At 39.0% G+C, this 17,100-nt stretch overlaps 1 protein-coding gene across 2 annotated transcripts in view; it reads right to left on the bottom strand.

Annotated features, from left to right (window-relative positions):
• The window catches only part of LOC140476194 (echinoderm microtubule-associated protein-like 5), a 230,028-nt gene that overhangs the window by 28,080 nt on the left and 184,848 nt on the right, over nt 1-17,100 (bottom strand). The window contains exons 31-36 of one of the 2 annotated variants that reach the window (XM_072568398.1): nt 15,616-15,745; nt 11,540-11,638; nt 6,199-6,219; nt 4,165-4,338; nt 3,698-3,906; nt 2,716-2,873 (exon numbers count right to left, since the gene is read on the bottom strand). In XM_072568398.1, the coding sequence (XP_072424499.1) occupies nt 2,716-2,873; nt 3,698-3,906; nt 4,165-4,338; nt 6,199-6,219; nt 11,540-11,638; nt 15,616-15,745 (791 nt within the window). The remainder of the gene's footprint in view (nt 1-2,715; nt 2,874-3,697; nt 3,907-4,164; nt 4,339-6,198; nt 6,220-11,539; nt 11,639-15,615; nt 15,746-17,100) is intronic. The other variant, XM_072568400.1, reaches the window with a different exon arrangement.

The raw sequence follows: 17,100 nt of genomic DNA, 5'->3' as shown, positions 1-17,100 counted from the left end.
ATTCATGCCACATAAATGCCAGGCGATAACCATCTCCAATAAGGCACAATCTAAGCACTGCCCCTTGACAATCAATGGTGTTACCATCACTGAACATGCTATTATCAACAGCCTTGGGGTTACCATTGATCAGAAACTCAACTGGACTCATCATATAAACACAATGGCTAAAAAGAATGTCTCCAAGCTGGCAACGGGGTAGGTCTTCTGAGCCAGAGCTCGATTGCTCCGTCCTTTTTTTTCATCATCCTTCCCTCTCTTTTTCTTTTTTCGCTTACATCCTTGGGCAGCGTTAGCAATGTCTGGGGTGAAAGCCAGCACAGACTCCTGGGCTCAGTGGGCAGTCAGATACCCCACTCGGATACCTCCCTCCACCCAGCGTCACCGTTCACTCGGATCACACTACCCTCTCGGCGGGCACTCTTATACCTCCCCAGCCTCACCGTGCACTCGGATCACACTCCCCTCTCGGTGGGCACTCAGAAACCTCGCCTATCTCCCCCAGCTTCACCGTGCACTCGAACCCCACTCAGAGCCCAACCCCTATCCAGCTTCAGCATGCACCCAGCCCACAACCCCGGCCTCAGCGTGCACTTGAACACCATCCCTCCCCAGCTTGGCATGCACTCAGACCACAACACCCCACCCAGCCTCAGCATGTACTTGGAGCCCCCAACCCCCCGGCCTCAGTGTGCACTTGACCACACCCCACCTGGCATGCACTCAAAACTCCCCACCAACAAGGCATGCACTCAGCCCCCACCCGGCATGCACTTGGTCCCCACTCCTGGCCTCAGGGTGCACTCGGATCCGCCGCCCCCCCCACCCTCCGACCTTGGCATTCACTTGGATCCTGCTCCCTGCTTCAAGGTGAAGCCCGGCACCATCTGGGTTGGAAGGCTTAATATTCTAAACTCTTACTTCTCTAATTTTCTAATTTATTTCTGGAGGTTTTTTTTCATTTTTATAATTCTTTCTCCCCTCAGAGTTTGTACTTAAGGTTCTGTACCTAAATACCTTGGTAACTAAGATGGCGCCATAAGTGGCAACTTGTAAACTTTTCAGTGTACTCATGTGACAATAAAGCTCATTCTTATTCTTCTTGTGAGAGCAGGTCAGAGGCTGTCAATACTGTGGCAAGTAATTCATCTCCTAACTTGCCAAAGTCAGTCCACTGTCTCTAAGGCACAAGTCAAGAGTGTGATGAATTCCCCACTTGTCTGGATTAATGCAGCTCCAACACTCAAAACATTTTACACGATTCAGGACAATGCAAATCTCCTGGTTGACACCACAGTCACATGCATCCACTCCCTTCACCACTGATGCTCAGTAGCAGCAGAGAGTACAATCTAAAGATGCGTTGCAGAAATTCAGAAACTCAGACAGCACCTACCAAACCCATGACCACTTCCATCTAGCAGGACAAGGACAGCAGAGACATGGGAACACCACCACCTGCAAGTTTCCCTGCAAGTCAATCACCCATCCTGACTTGGAAATATATCACCATTCCTTCACTGTCACTAGGTCAAAATCTTGGGATTCCCTCCAAAAGGGCATTGTGGGTCAACCTGCAGCATTTGAACTGCAGCAGTTCAGGATGGCAGCCCAACACCACCTTCTCAAGAGCAAATAGGGACAGCCAATAAAATGTTCACATTCCACAAGTGAAAAAAAAAGTAGAGCTCCTCGATGATAAGAGAGATAAAGATTGAAGAAGAAAGCATGTACTCATGACAAACGTCAGGTGATCGGACAATGAAGAAACAGGCAGAATATAGAAAGGTCAGGGGCAACTGGAAAAACAAAGACAAAGTGTTTAAAAAGAGACCTCCAGTTAATGCAAAAGATAGTTCCAAAAAAACCCTATCAGCATCTAAATAGGGAAAGGGTGGTAAAAAATGGAGTAGGGCCAATTAGGGACTGAAAAGGTCATTTATACATTGAGGGACGGACTGTAGCTAAGGTATTAAATTAATAGTTTGCATATGTCATTACAAGGAAGGTGATAGTACCCAGTCTACTCTACATTCATGTTATATTTCTCATGTTGCTCAAACATCCCATACCATTGTTGTTCAGAACTTACATATGGAGTGGGAGAGATAGTGCTGCAACCTTCTGCTCATCTTTACACACCTCTGTGAAACTCCTGCAGTCCTGTGGGAGAAACAGGACATTTTGTGTTCTCCTAAAATGCTTGCATACATACTGCTTCATATATAATGATGCTTGCCCCCAGTTAAGGTGCCTTAAGCCTTTAAATCCTTCACCGGACTTATTTTATACCTTCTCAGAGGTATTTTTTATACTGTAGGCCTCAAAATATGCTTGGGGACAGAGCATTCCGCCCTACATTGTCATAATTTTGAAATTCTCAGGTAAATAGAAGTCTCAATTTCTGCTTGTTTTTGATTCAACAAAAGTCATTGGTGTTGTGAGGCTGCCAAAATGATTCACATTTCCCTAACCTTAGTGAAGTTAATGAACTGTATCCATACACTGCTGAAAGATATACAGCTGGGACCATTTTATACAAACCACAGAGTTGTACAATAAAAGCAGATAACATGTTTAAAATTAATTTAGCGAGTCTGAACAACAGACGTGAATATGTAAATCTTGTACATTTCAAAGTATAAGTGGTCATCGCTACTTTCTTTTCAGACTAAACATGTAGAAATGAGTTTTTAAATGTATATTTTTACTCACGGTCTTTCTTTGCCGCCTGTTACAATCAGGCCATCTCGTAATGTGGTGTACATTGTGAAAACAGGCCCGTTATGTGCTTTGGCTACAATTCGGACCAGAAGATGCTCTCTCCAAACGTAAACGTCTCCACTGATTGTACCCGTAAATGTCAAATTATTCTGCAAGAAGACAGATTGGTTTTAATGTAGTGACTGAAAATAAAATGTGGTATAGGGTGCAGGATTTATATATATATATAAAAATATATAATATATTTAATATCATTTATTTTAACTTTGGGATTTCAAATTAATGACATATTGTCTATCTCAATCTGCGTCTGAAGAGTTTAATAACTAACTTGAGTATTTCTGTTGCCAATGGTGATTTCTTACAAAATAGTCTGAGAGTGCTAGCCTTCAATAATATTGGAGTTTTGTGTATGTTAGGCATGTTAACAACGGAGCAAGATAAACAATGTACATTAAGGTTTCTGTTAGAAATTTCTGGACCTGATATTTTTAAGCTTGGGGAAGCATCATAATGCAGAGAGGAAGACCTTTCAGGTTTAGGCAGTTCTGCTGAAATTCTTGGATGAAAATCAAAGGATGAAACAATGATCCTGAGAAAGGGAGAAGATGGTTACATTTGTTAACACTAAATTAGCTTAGAGTAAGGGGTCTAGTGCCAGTCCTCAGACAGAAATGTTTGGATAAAAACCCTGAAGATGTTATTTGAAGCTTAGAACATTTAAACTCTCATGTGTGAAAGTTCCAGGAAAAGATTATCAATTTTCCAGACTGGAAGTTGAAATCATTGTTAACTAAAGCATGTTTTGAAGTGTTAGAAAGAGAGATTTTTAGTCTGATGTAAGTGATGTTTTTGACTACTACAAGATCTATAAAAGATCTACTTTTGATCTGATTCCACTTTAAAGTAAACTCTAATGTGTCAGTACAAGTATATGCCATTCCAGCATCAACTTTATTGTCAAAGCACTTACAGCTCCAAAAGCTACAGCGAGCATTGTTTGCATCCTAGCATCTTCGATGGAACCTAAGTTGCCTTTTTTGCTCTGTAAAGCTTTGCCAGCAAAAGTCCAAAACCGCACATGTTTCATTCCCACTGATACAAATTGAGTGTCTGAATCAGGCCTGAATTCTGCAACAAAAATTCTTTTGGTGTGACCACTTTTACTGGCAACTTTGGTACCTAGAGAAACAAAACAGGTAAAGAAGATACAAATGGAAGTCTGAAATATATTCCAATTTGCAATTAGCAGACTATAAGTTTTAATATTTAAACTTTGGCATTTAAAAATTTGACAATATGTTAATATAGCCACTTGAAATGTATTCTTCTGTTAACTTTCTTTCAATTCAAAAATCGTTGTTCTGCTGACTCATGAAAATGTACTGAACAAAGGTATCTGGAACGATAATTTATGTCTAACCTCTAGTTTCACCTCACCTTCTTGCCACCTCCAGACAGTAATGGTGTATTGAGGGTCTAGCCCGACTGAAAGGAGCAGTTTGCCCGTGGCACTAAAACTGACACAGCAGACACCCTTTGAATGGTAACAACGGAGCACAGAATGTGTTTGTTTGGTTGTGGCATCCCAAATATGGATCAATGGGGCAGTACCTGAGAAAAGAACACCACAATCAGCTCTAAAATCTACAGGCTGATTCCAATTATTTGTGCCATTGCAAGGAATTATTATTCTACCCTCATCTTCAGATCCAGAATAATTAATTTTTGAAGTGACTATGTATGAAGATTTGATATAATAATAGTTGAACAAACTTTGCAATTAACATAGTAAACACAAATACTAATTTTCTAAAATTAAGATGCTTAACTCTTCAGTTTGAAGTTCCTAAGATGTACAATTAAAGTTTTGTACTTGAATATTTTACTACATTAAATATCACGGCAATACTCATTAAGAAAGTACACCTATCATGCAAGTTTGTTTCCCTTATTTTTAGATTATCTTATGTTTGCATATTTATACATGCTTTATGAAATTTCAAATCTTGAAATGCTGCTCCTGTTTTTAGCACCAGAAATCGTGCAATAAGCAAACTAAATGCAACATAGGACTTAGAAGTGATTTTGATGTAGTGATACGTTTGCATGAACACTTCTTTTACAGTATTGCTTAGATAACGTGATGTATTTCATTATTTGTATTATAGGTTCTATCAACGGTTTAACTAGAACGAGCATCTCAGTTCAATAATTTATATGTAATGTGTTGGTATTCAGTTTACACAGTGAACAGGAAAGTGCAGAGTTTGTTAAAGCATTGACTGATTGCAGCCAAGAGGAATATGAGAGTCATTAGCCAATGACCCTTGAAGAATTGGCAGGTTTCATTACACCAAATAATAGGAAATTTTATACCCTAAAGTTTGTTTTGATCAACATTGATTGTTTTCAAAATACAATAACTTTCTTCATTAAGCCTCTCCAACATCATCCTGTTTTTGAGTTCTCCACTGCACGCTGACTTACAGTTCCCAATTCAAAGCTTCTGGATTGCATGGAATATAAGCGATGTTCCTTGCAACACAGTGAACAACTATTGATAGTAGACTATGCAGTGATACACAAATCATTCAATTATATATCTTTATGGGTGTCTATTCTTTACAGTTTTATTATTTTATATACATATAGAAATACAAAGCAATTTCAATATCAGTCAGGCACAACAAATTATGTTTATAAAGCATCTTTAACATCCCAAGGCTGTCACAAAAGGCAATGATATTTTAGTTTTGCTTCAAAGGTTTAGTTGTTTGTTGCATAGCATTTGTTAATACTCAAATTAATTCTTAAATTACATGATAGACAATTTTCAAATTTCCTTTTGATGTATTTTTAAAAATGAAACTACATAATCCTTCAAAATCTATTTTGATTTATCAGCTTAACAGCAATAATTTATTGAAAAAAACTCATTAAAAACGTATTACTATCTGTTTTTTAAATGGAAAATGAATATAATATTCACTAATAATAAGACAAATGACATTAGCTTCCAAAGATACCAGTGAAATTATATTTATTGGTTTTTAAATCATGGAAGCCATTATTGGCAATGAACCAATCCAACCAAAATATACAGAAACATTGAAAACAGGAACAGAGGTCGGCCATTGGGCCCAATGAGTCTGCTCCACCATTCAATGGATCAAGGCTGATCATCCCGCTCAGTATTCTATTCCCGCTTTCTTTCCACATCTTTTCTATATCTAACTCATTCTTGAAAACATTCAATGGTTTGGCCTCTATCATTTTTTGTGGCAGAGATTCCCACAGGCTCTCCACTCTCTGGGTGAAGATATTTCTCCTCTCGTGAATGTTTCTTGGGCATACAATCTTAACAGGCATAATCTGTTGCATCTTGGGAATATTATTTATCATAGAAATATAGGTTACATTCCACAATGATTCTGAAGTGAAGGACGTAGGCCAAATATTTTAATTTCTTACCTGACATATCAGAAGAATCACCTTTAAGTTATATCACAGCCAAGGACAGAAACAAAGTACAATACAAAAAAAAACAAAAATAACAAAAAAGCACAGTTAGAGTGAAACATACAGTAAGTACTGGTAAATATTGAAAAGTATGCCTTTACAATAAGCTGTATCAATTGAAATAGTTTAAAATTAGTGTTGCTCTTTCTGGATATCTATCAGTACTTAAAAATATAGATTTAAAATCAAAACACCAAAATGTTTACAATAAACAGATGTCAGCTCCACATGCAGGTCTGTGAACATGTTTTTATTGCAGGTTTTATGCATGCTACCATATTCCTGGATATCCTTTTATTTCAAGAAATAATTTCCATGTCATTTTTGGGTATAAAAATTGCAACAAAGTTGTTTAATTTTTCAAGATGAAGTTGCATTATTGTGTCAGAATCTCAGAATAACTGATATGTCATCTGGAGCTGAGATGGGTGAAATTTCTTCAAAGAGTTGTCAATCTTTGGAATTCTCGACCTGGGAGACTTGTGGATGCTCAGTCATCGATTATATTAAAGGTGGAGATCAATAGTTTCTTGACCAGTAAGGGATGCAGAAAAAGCATGGGAAAATACAGTTGAGATGAAAGATCAGCCATTTATCTTGCCAAATGGCAGAATAGGCTCAAATGACCTACTCCAGCTATTTCTCATTGCAGCTAGGCCAATAGAAGTGATCCAGTAGACAATCAGAATAAACTCAGATTGTGGTATAACTCTAGGAAAGAAATCTATATGAATCAATTATCTTATATTTGACTGTGTTTTATGATTGACAAACAAAAAATATGGGTGGCTCCATTTTACTGCCATCAACTTTGCATGTACATGACACCATGCAAACAGCTAATCCTCCTATGCTTTGATAATATGCACTTCACATTTAGCAACCAGCCAGCCAAATCACTTGGAAAGCAGGGAAATATATCATTCTTGCAGTTGTGTAATGAGCAAATAAGAAACACTTACAAAAGTTTAATTAAAAATATTCAAAAAGCCTTTTTTAAAATTAGTTTGGATTAAAAGACCATGATAAACAGCATTCATTTTAAAGTTGATTTGATCTTTCAGGTCAAGGAAGTGGACTAGAAACATTGCTTGAAAGAGAACAGGTCAATTCTGCTTCTGGTACACTGAAACTCTCCAGTGAAACTGATTAAAATTTAAGAGGATGTTGAAGCTAAAATAAGGAAGATACAAATGTAGAGAGTGCAATTTTTCTGACTAGTTGTGGGCGGCACGGTGGCTAGCACTGCTGCCTCACAGCGCCTGAGACCCGGGTTCAATTCCCGCCTCAGGCGACTGACTGTGTGGAGTTTGCACGTTCTCCCCGTGTCTGCGTGGGTTTCCTCCGGGTGCTCCGGTTTCCTCCCACAGTCCAAAGATGTGCAGGCCAGGTGAATTGGCCATGCTAAATTGCCCATAGTGTTAGGTAAGGGGTAAATGTAGATGTAGGGGTATGGGTGGGTTACGCTTCGGCGGGGCGGTGTGGACTTGTTGGGCCGAAGGGCCTGTTTCCACACTGTAAGTAATCTAATCTAGTTCGAGAATTCAAAAGATGTTACTTCAGCTCATTGTAATGAATGAAATTTCTCACATTTTAAAGTGATGGGAGAGACTTTCTCCAGTTGTAACAAAAACAAAAATGCATTTTCCATAGATTTGTGTAAAACTTTATTACAAATAAATGGGAATAATTTGTAGTTGGGTTACAAATTCTAGAAGAATACTAAAAGAAGTTTAAATTGGAGAAATGATTAAATAGGTGTGATATTAGTTTATATTAATATGGAGTTGAAGGCTATATATCAATGCAAAGTTAAGCATCTTGGTATAGGTAACAGATGCTTAACATACACCAAAATGAATCAATGACATAAGATTGTGAACATCATTAATGGATAGGATTTTTTTAAAAATGTACACATATAGAAACAAAAAATGACAACTCAACTCAATTAGAGTCATAGAGATATACAGTATGGAAACAGACCCTTCGGTCCAACCCGTCCATGCCGACCAGATTTCCCAACCCAATCTAGTCCCACCTGCCAGCACCCAGCCCATATCCCTCCAAACCCTTCCTATTCATATACCTATCCAAATGCCTCTTAAATGTTGCAATTGCACCAGCCTCCACCACATCCTCTGGCAGCTCATTCCATACACGTACCACCCTCTGTGTGAAAACGTTGCCCCTTAGGTCTCTTTTATATCTTTCCCCTCTCACCCTAAACCTATGCCCTCTAGTTCTTGACTCCCACACCCCAGGGAAAAGACTTTGTCTATTTACCCTATCCATGCCCCTCTATAATTTTGTAAACCTCTATAAAGGTCACCCCTCAGCCTCCGACGCTCCAGGGAAAACAGCCCCAGCCTGTTCAGCCTCTCTTTGTAGCTCAGATCCCCCAACCCTGGCAACATCCATGTAAAGTCTTTTCTGAACCCTTTCAAGTTTCACAACATCTTTCCGATAGGAAGGAGACCAGAATTGCACACAATATTCCAACACTGGCCTAACCAATGTCCTGTACAGCCGCAAGATGACCCCCCAATTCCTGTACTCAATACTCTGACCAATAAAGGAAAGCATACCAAACACCTTCACTATCCTATCTACCTGCGACTCCACTTTCAAAGAGCTATGAACCTGCACTCCAAGGTCTCTTTCTTCAGCAACACTCCCTAGGACCTTACCATTAAGTGTATAAGTCCTGCTAAGATTTGCTTTCCCAAAATGCAGCACCTCGCATTTATCTGAATTAAACTCCATCTGCCACTTCTCAGCCCATTGCCCATCTGGTCCAGATCCTGTTGTAATCTGAGGTAACCCTCTTCACTGTGCACTACACCTCCAATTTTGGTGTCATCTGCAAACTTACTAACTGTACCTCTTATGTTCACATCCAAATCATATTACTTTTGTTGAGAAACTAGAAGATCAGAGAATAAAAACCTCACTCCTTCAGCACATATTTTGGTTTGATATTCTAGCTCAGTACAGAGGCAGTGTTATATAGTCAGAGGTGCTATCTTCTGGATGAGATGGTAAACCAAGCACCTGTCCAGTTGGTCATTGAATATTCCAGAACACTAAGAGCAGCTGGACTCTTTGGGCCAGCACAGACCATCAGTCCAAACTACTAAAATGGATCCAATCTTTGATCTCTTTTATTGTTTGTAGAATGTGCAAACTGGTTACAGCACAAGTCAACATAACATCACCTATACGTTTACAAAGTTATATATTAATCAGTGAAGAACTTCAGGATATTACAAGAATGTGAAAGGTGTTGTATAAATATAAGATCTTTCCTTCTTGTAGACAGGTTAAGAAGAGAGAGAATCTAATGAACATTTTCCACAAATTATGATAGCAAAGGACAAAATTTGTTGACAATATGTGATTAAACTCATGTTAATGTATATTGCTATAACATTTATGAAATAAAATGCACTCAATAGGAGTAACACAGATAAATATCTTGATACAAATCAAAATTTTCAATAGCGCTATGTGTCTAATGGTTGACTTAACAAAAAGTGCTTGTAGCATTTTTAGAATTTCTGGCTTGATTTCCCCACCTCCTTAAACCTTAAGGCCAGGTCTTCCCTCTCCAGGGAATCTGCTGCTACAAAAGAGAAATACTGCAGGACTGCTAGATCACAAATGGTTTTCTTGCATCAGACTGGTTTCCCAGCAACATGCATTTATATATGGGTTTTATAGAAGCAAAATACATTAAGATGCTTCTTCACAGGACTACTTTCAGCAACATGTGACATTGAACCACAAAAGAAGATATTAAGGTGAATCACCAAAACCTTATTTAAACAGGTGGACTATAAGAAGCATAGCATCATAGAGCCATACAGCATGGGAACAGACCCTTCGGTCCAAACAGTCCATATTGAACATAATGCCAAACTAAACTAGTCCGACCTGCTTGCTCCTGGTCCATATCTCTCCAAAACTTTCATATTCATGTACTTATCCAACTTTTAAACATTGTAAGTGCACCCACATCTACCACTTCCTCAGGAAGTTCATTCCACACAATTGAACCACCCCGTGTGTAAAAAATTTGTCCCTCATGTATTTTTAAATCTCTCTCCTCTCACCTTAAAATATGTCCCCTAATCTTGAAATCCCCATCCTGGGGAAAAGACACTGACCATTAACCCTCTCGGTAGCCTTCATTATTTTATAAACTTCTATAAGGTCACCTCTTAACCTCCTGCGCTCCAGTGAAAAACGTCCCAGCCTATCCAACTTTCCTTTATAACTCAGATTTTCCATACCTGGCAACATCTTCAAGAGAGGTCGTGAGGCTAACGCGTTTTGGGGTGGTACTTTTCACTTGGGCATCTGAAAGCAATTGCCATCACTGGTAGATTGATTAAAATGCTGATGGGTAAACATACAGAATTGAGGAGCACAGATACCCAACAGGGATGTTATTCTGGAGAAAATTACAGGATGGAAGAGAGAGGAGCAAGGGAGAGGACAGAAAAGAACAGGTATGGGAGGAACGGAGAAGCAAAGGAAAAATTAAGGGGAGGAAATGTCACTGGAGAAGGGGAATCAGGCTAAAGGAAGGAGCTGGGAATGGAATAAGAGGACAAAAGGAAAAGGGGAGGAAGTGCCAAGGTGCGTGCTTCCTTTTTCACAGGGGATTGAATGGAACCAGTGTGAGGGAACACAGGAATACATCACATGTTGATGTTTCACTGCAGCTTTTCGTCATTTTGGCTGTTAAGACAGGAAGACCCAAGTATAGATGTTGCTGCTGCATACAGAATTAACGCCGTATTAAAATGATTTATGCAGACCAAATTGTGAAATCAGAAACTGTGAATATTTAACTTTTCTCCCCCCATATTATTTTCACTGCCAGTAGCTACCATAGATCAGTCTTTTCTTGTAGCCTAGAGGATTCCATAATATGTTAAAGTAATTGAAACATACCCAGCAACAGAACTAGTTTATATTTTTGGACAGCGTGGAAAGGCTATGTGCACAATGTATTTCAACAAAAGGAAAGCTGGTACATTCATTTTTTTAACCTAATGTTATCATAAACTATAATGTTGTGTCTTTAAGTTGTTTTTAAATACAAAATGTGATACATTCCATTAAGAATATACCTCTTCCAAAGGAAAATTACAGCTCTGAACTCTGATTAATAAAATGAAATTAGAAGCTGATGTTCAAATGTCTGACATTTGCATCAGAAAAGACAAAAATTACAAGAACACATTAGTAAGCGGTATATTCCCTTTACCACCTTTGTACATACCGACTTGTCCTGTTGCTATTATCTTTTGGAATTTAGGATGCTGGTTAACTGTTAGGCACAGGATGTCATCTGTATGCTCAAGATAAAAAGACTGAAAGCCTAAAATAAATTGGAAGTGAAAGGAATAAGCTTTAATTCAAACTTTTCTTGAAATGTGAAAAATTAATTCACTATAAACACAATAAAAACAGGCATTGTTTGTTACTTCTAACTAAGGAGAAAAAAGGAATACTGGCCTCTTAGGAACCATTACTGCAGTATTTTGGTCAAGTTCACTCATTACTGTGTACAAGACAAATTAATCTCTCTTATTTTTGAATATACTATCTGTAAATAGCCAGAAAAAAAAAAAATCAGCCTTTTGCAATTTCTTTCTCCAATGGAATCAGTCTGGTGGAGTAATAGCCAAGTTAGAACATTTTGTGACACCTTTTCACAACGTTTCATTGGAAAGCTTTGTGTGAGGTTTTACTTTTGTCAGACATCATTGCAACTTTAGTTCACCTGGAATTGCTGGGGGTCTTGGATCATCAACCATATGTCAATGCATATGCTTCATCTCCATTTTAAAGTATTAAACAGCATCAATCCTGTGACGGGGCAAGATGTTCACAGATTTAAAGCTGCACCATTTTTACTGTGAGCACTTCATGTACTAATTGTGATAATTTATATGATTTAAAAGTAAAAGAGATATCAACCAAATCTACAATTCAACGATCCTTTCATTTAAGTACGGGTCCTTGCATCTTTTTTGTGTATTAGCACAGATGCAGTACAGCGATCGACTTGTGTTTGGGTGCACAGGAACCTTGGGGTTGTTGTGTAACGGTGCACCTTAAAGGGAACATTGCTCCCAACACCACTGCATCAAATTTCTTAAGAACATTTTCAATACTGAAAACAACAAATGCTGGAGAATACCAGAGGGGTCAGACAGCATTCATGGAGAGAGAGCAAGCTAATGTTTCGAGGCTAGATAACTCTTCATCTGAGTACTATAGCCCGACAGTCCCAGCAACGTACACCAGGACTGTAGCTGTTGCCTGCTTACCCTAGCAAACATTCCAAGATTAGAATAACATGCCTCATTTAAAACATACCTCATTCATAGAGTGGATGTCAGGGATTAATAGGTGATGGTATCCAGTATTGATACTAAGGGAAATATTTTGTATGATGCTGATTACTTACAGTGGGAATGTTTGCATTAATGCATTTTGCCCATATTGAGCTGTACTCTGCTATAACGTGTGCTTCAAAGATTCCAGACAGGTCTTGTCCAGGAAATTCTTGGGCAATTTTACAATCTGTAATAATGATGAATATTAACTCCTTCCAGTTTTACCCCCAGTATGAGACAATGAAAAAGATAAAAATAACAAGGGATTGATTTCAGCTATTAAATTAGATTCCCTACAGTTTAGGAAGAGGCCCTTCAGCCCAACAAGTCCACACCAACCCTCCGAAAAGTAACCCACCCAGACCCATTTCCCTCTGACTAATGCACCTAACATTATGGGCAATTTAGATTGGCCAATTCACCTAACCTGCACATTTTTGGACTGTGGGAGGAAACCGGAGCGCCTGGAGGAAACCCACGCAGACACAGGGAGAATGTGCAAACTCCACATAGTCAGTTGCCAAAAGCTTGAATTGAACCTGGGTCCCTGGTGCTGTGAGGCATCAATGCTAATCACTGAGCCACCATGCCACTGGCTTGGTGTTAAATGTTCAAAAACTACTGATAGGTAATTACACTTTGAATAAGACATGAACAGGTGTTGAACGAGCCACACCAGTTGCCATTGGCTAATATAGTTTACATATCAACTTGTAAAATTTAACAACATTTGCCTGATTCAAGGAAAAATTATTCTGGCTGTCTGGGGTAAACAGTGATAGAATAAGTGGCAAGAATGTAATTCCAGCATTCAAAATTGCTTCGTAATCTGCCTTCGCAGCTCTCATTTTGTATTATTTCACTGCCTTCTGGGGTCTCAAGAATATTTGAGGCTACGGTTTATATGCCATCTCAATGCAGTCAGTAAACTAATGATGTTGTATTTTAATAAGGTACCATATATACAGTGCTCAAAAACAAATCAAAGTTTTAGCACTGTGATTTTATTCCTTAAAAAGACAATGAGCCCAAATAGTGTCATCGCATTATACAACACAGAAACAGACCCTTCGGTCCAACTCATCCATGCTGACTGAATTTCCTTAACTAAACTAGTTATCCTTACCTGTTTGGCTCATATTCCTATAAACCTTTCCTACTCATGTACTTATCCAAATGTCTTTTAAATGTTGAAACTGTACCTGCATCTATCTCTTTCTCTGCCAGTTAATTCCACATACGAACCACTCTCTGTGTGAAAGAATTTTCCTTAATGTCCCTTACTTTAAAAATATGGTCCCTAGCTTTGAACTCACCCACCCTAGGAAAAAGACCTTTGTTATTCACCTTATCTATGCCTCTCTTGATATTATAAATTTCTATAAGATCACCCCCTCAACTTCCTACACTCCAGTGAAAAAAGTCCCTATCCAGCTTCTCCTTATAACTCAAACCCTCCAGTCCCAGCAATATCCTAGCAAATCTTTCTGAACTCTCTGCTATTTAATAATATCCTTCCTTTAGCAGGTGACATGAACTGTGCACAGTACTCCAGAAAAGGCCTCACCAATGTCCTGGAAAAACATCCAAACTCCCATTCATTAAAGGTCTGAACAAAAAAGGCATGTGAGCTAAACGCCCTCTTCATCACCCTCTCTATCTGTAATGCAACTTGTAAAGAATTACATGTCTGAACCCTTAGATGTCTCTGTTCAACACCACCACCCAGGGCGCTACATTAATTGTATAAGCCCTGCTCTTGTTTGTTTTACCAAAATGCAATACCTCATGCTTAACTAAACTAAACTCCATCTACCACTCTTCAGCCCATCAGCCCAGTTGATCAAGATGCCTTTGTAATCTAAGATAACCTTCTTCACTGTCAATTATACCACCAATTTTGGTGTCATCCACAGATGTACTAACCACGCCTCCTAAATTCTCATTCAAATTGTTTAGAAAAATGACAAACAAAAGTAGACTCCAACACCAATACCTGCAGAACACCACTGATCACAGGCCTCCAGTCTGAAAAACCACCCTCCAGCACCACCCTGTCTCCTACTGTCAAGCCAATTTTGTATCCAATTGGCAAGTTCTCCCTGAATCCCTTGTGATCTAATTTTACTAATTAGTCTGGAACCTTGTCAAAAGTTTTACTAAAGTTCATGTAGACAATATCTATCACTTTGCGTTCATCAATCTTTTTGGTTATGTCCACAAAAAACTCAATCAAGTTTGAGAGACATGATTTCCCAAGTACAAAGCCATGCTGACTATACCTCAACAGTCTTTGCTTCTCCAAATGCATATAAATCCTAACTCTCAGAATCATCTCCAACAACTTACCCACCACTGATGTCAGCCTCACAGGGCTGTAGTTCCCAGTCTTCTCCTTACAGCCTTTTTTAAATAAAGGTACAACATGAGCCACCCTCCATTCCTCTGGCACCTGACCCATAGCTGTATATGATACATATACCATTGTTAGGGCCCCCACAATTTCTTCCCTAATTTCCCATATGTCCTGGGATATACTTGATCAGGTCATGGAGATTTATCCACTTTTATGTTTTTTTAATACCTCCAGCACTTCATCTTCGGTAATATGGACAGTTTTTAAGACATCAATATTTATTTCCGAGTTCCCTAACATCCATTTCTTTGCCCACAGTAAGATATTTGTTTAGTATCTCTCCCATCTCCAGCGGATTCACGCTTGGACCACCTTGTTGATCTTTAAGGGGCCTTATTCCCTTCCTAGTTGCTCTTTTGCTTTTAATGTACATGTAGAATTTTTTTGGATTATCCTTAAACTTATCTGCCAACTTCCACCCAGCTGTATCATATTTTGCATGCAAAGTTGCCATATTTTTCAAGTAAATGAACTTTGCTTGTGAAAGACTGAAAGTGGTTGTACAGAAATATTTTAAATAGCATATTAATACCCTACCTGTGGCAATGTTGTGGACAATTCCAATCGATGCTGTGTGGTAAATGATATCAGTACCATCATTTAAATAATGTACATTGTTTCGACAGTCATTACCACGATATCCAAATGCCAATGCCAAGGTGAGGTCCTACCAAATAAATAGAAAATAAATTTCCAGAAACTTACACCTAGATATGTGAAGGAGAACACTTCAGAGAGTGCAATATATACCTGAGGCTGGAAATTTCCCTGTTTTGGTCGAGGTGCCAATTAGTGATGAGCCAGTGGGCTTACCAGCCAATCCATTCTCAACTCAGAAGTGTCTCATGCTGCTTGAAGCTGCTGGCCAATCAGAGGCTGGCAGCACTGAACAACAGCACCATTTCGAAGGCCAAGACTGTTGGTTGAACAACTGTGGTGGGAAGGTGAGATCTTTTTTGGGTGGTGGGGTTTCACAGGAGAAGAGGGTCAGGAGAGCCAGAGGCAAAGGCAGGGAGGGGGCTTTAAGTGGCCAACATACCCCAGAATGTGGCAATTGGGGACCCCATCCCAAAATTTGGCAAGTAGGAAGGCCACCATATTAGAGAGGTCCAGGAGACTGCCACTTCTTTTTAACCTGCAAGGAATACAGTTAGCAGGCTTGTGGTGCACAGACCACTGATTAATTGATCACTTAAGGGCCTTGATTGACAGCAGGTCAGGAGGACAGACCATGGACCATCTTGCCCAGGCCTTAATTCAAGGCATTGAGAAGGGGGCAGCTATCTCCCTGGTACCAACCTGACCAATTATGTGCCCTTTTTGCCACCTTCTCCACAACCTGTGGAGGAGAAAACCCCAGCCTTAATCATCAACACTGATTTTTCTGGAAAGCCAAGCACAAAATATAAATTCCAACTAGAAAGCCAACCAGCTGGAATGATTTGAAATGATACAATATAGCTTTACACACATTAGTCTACCACTATTTGTCTACTTTTGTTGGATGACATTGAATCCTCACTGACTTTTACACCAAACCCAAACTTACTGACATGGCCAGCAGACATTCCCACCCATACTTGACTGCTGACACGTAAATTAGACTTCACAATTTCAGCCCTTTCAATATTGTGTGGATAACTAACTAGGTACCTAGGATTCGAGATGACACCTTGAAGGTAGATGTGCTTTTAAAGCTTACACATTTCTATGTGTCACTTAAAAAAAACCTTTGCACCTGTTCACTTCGTTTGGTGTTAGATGGTTAAATATTGAAGACAGATTGCACAAAACTAATGTGCATTTCCTCAAGTTTGCAAGATGGATGGTTATTGGACAAGCTAATAGGAGTGTTTAAATCTTTGCGATGCAGTAGCATAGTCACAAATAATCTATTTCTTCTGGTGAAACTTGAAGAAATAATCTTGAAATTACAACTAGTCCACTTCGGAATGAAATCAGGTAACAATTTTTCAACACAATGAGTAGCGAAAATGTGGAATTAGTTCCTTTGCATCTCCA

The sequence above is a fragment of the Chiloscyllium punctatum genome, chromosome 4 (assembly GCF_047496795.1).
Source record: "Chiloscyllium punctatum isolate Juve2018m chromosome 4, sChiPun1.3, whole genome shotgun sequence".
NCBI lineage: Eukaryota > Metazoa > Chordata > Chondrichthyes > Orectolobiformes > Hemiscylliidae > Chiloscyllium > Chiloscyllium punctatum.
This window is presented reverse-complemented; position numbering and strand designations above follow the sequence as displayed.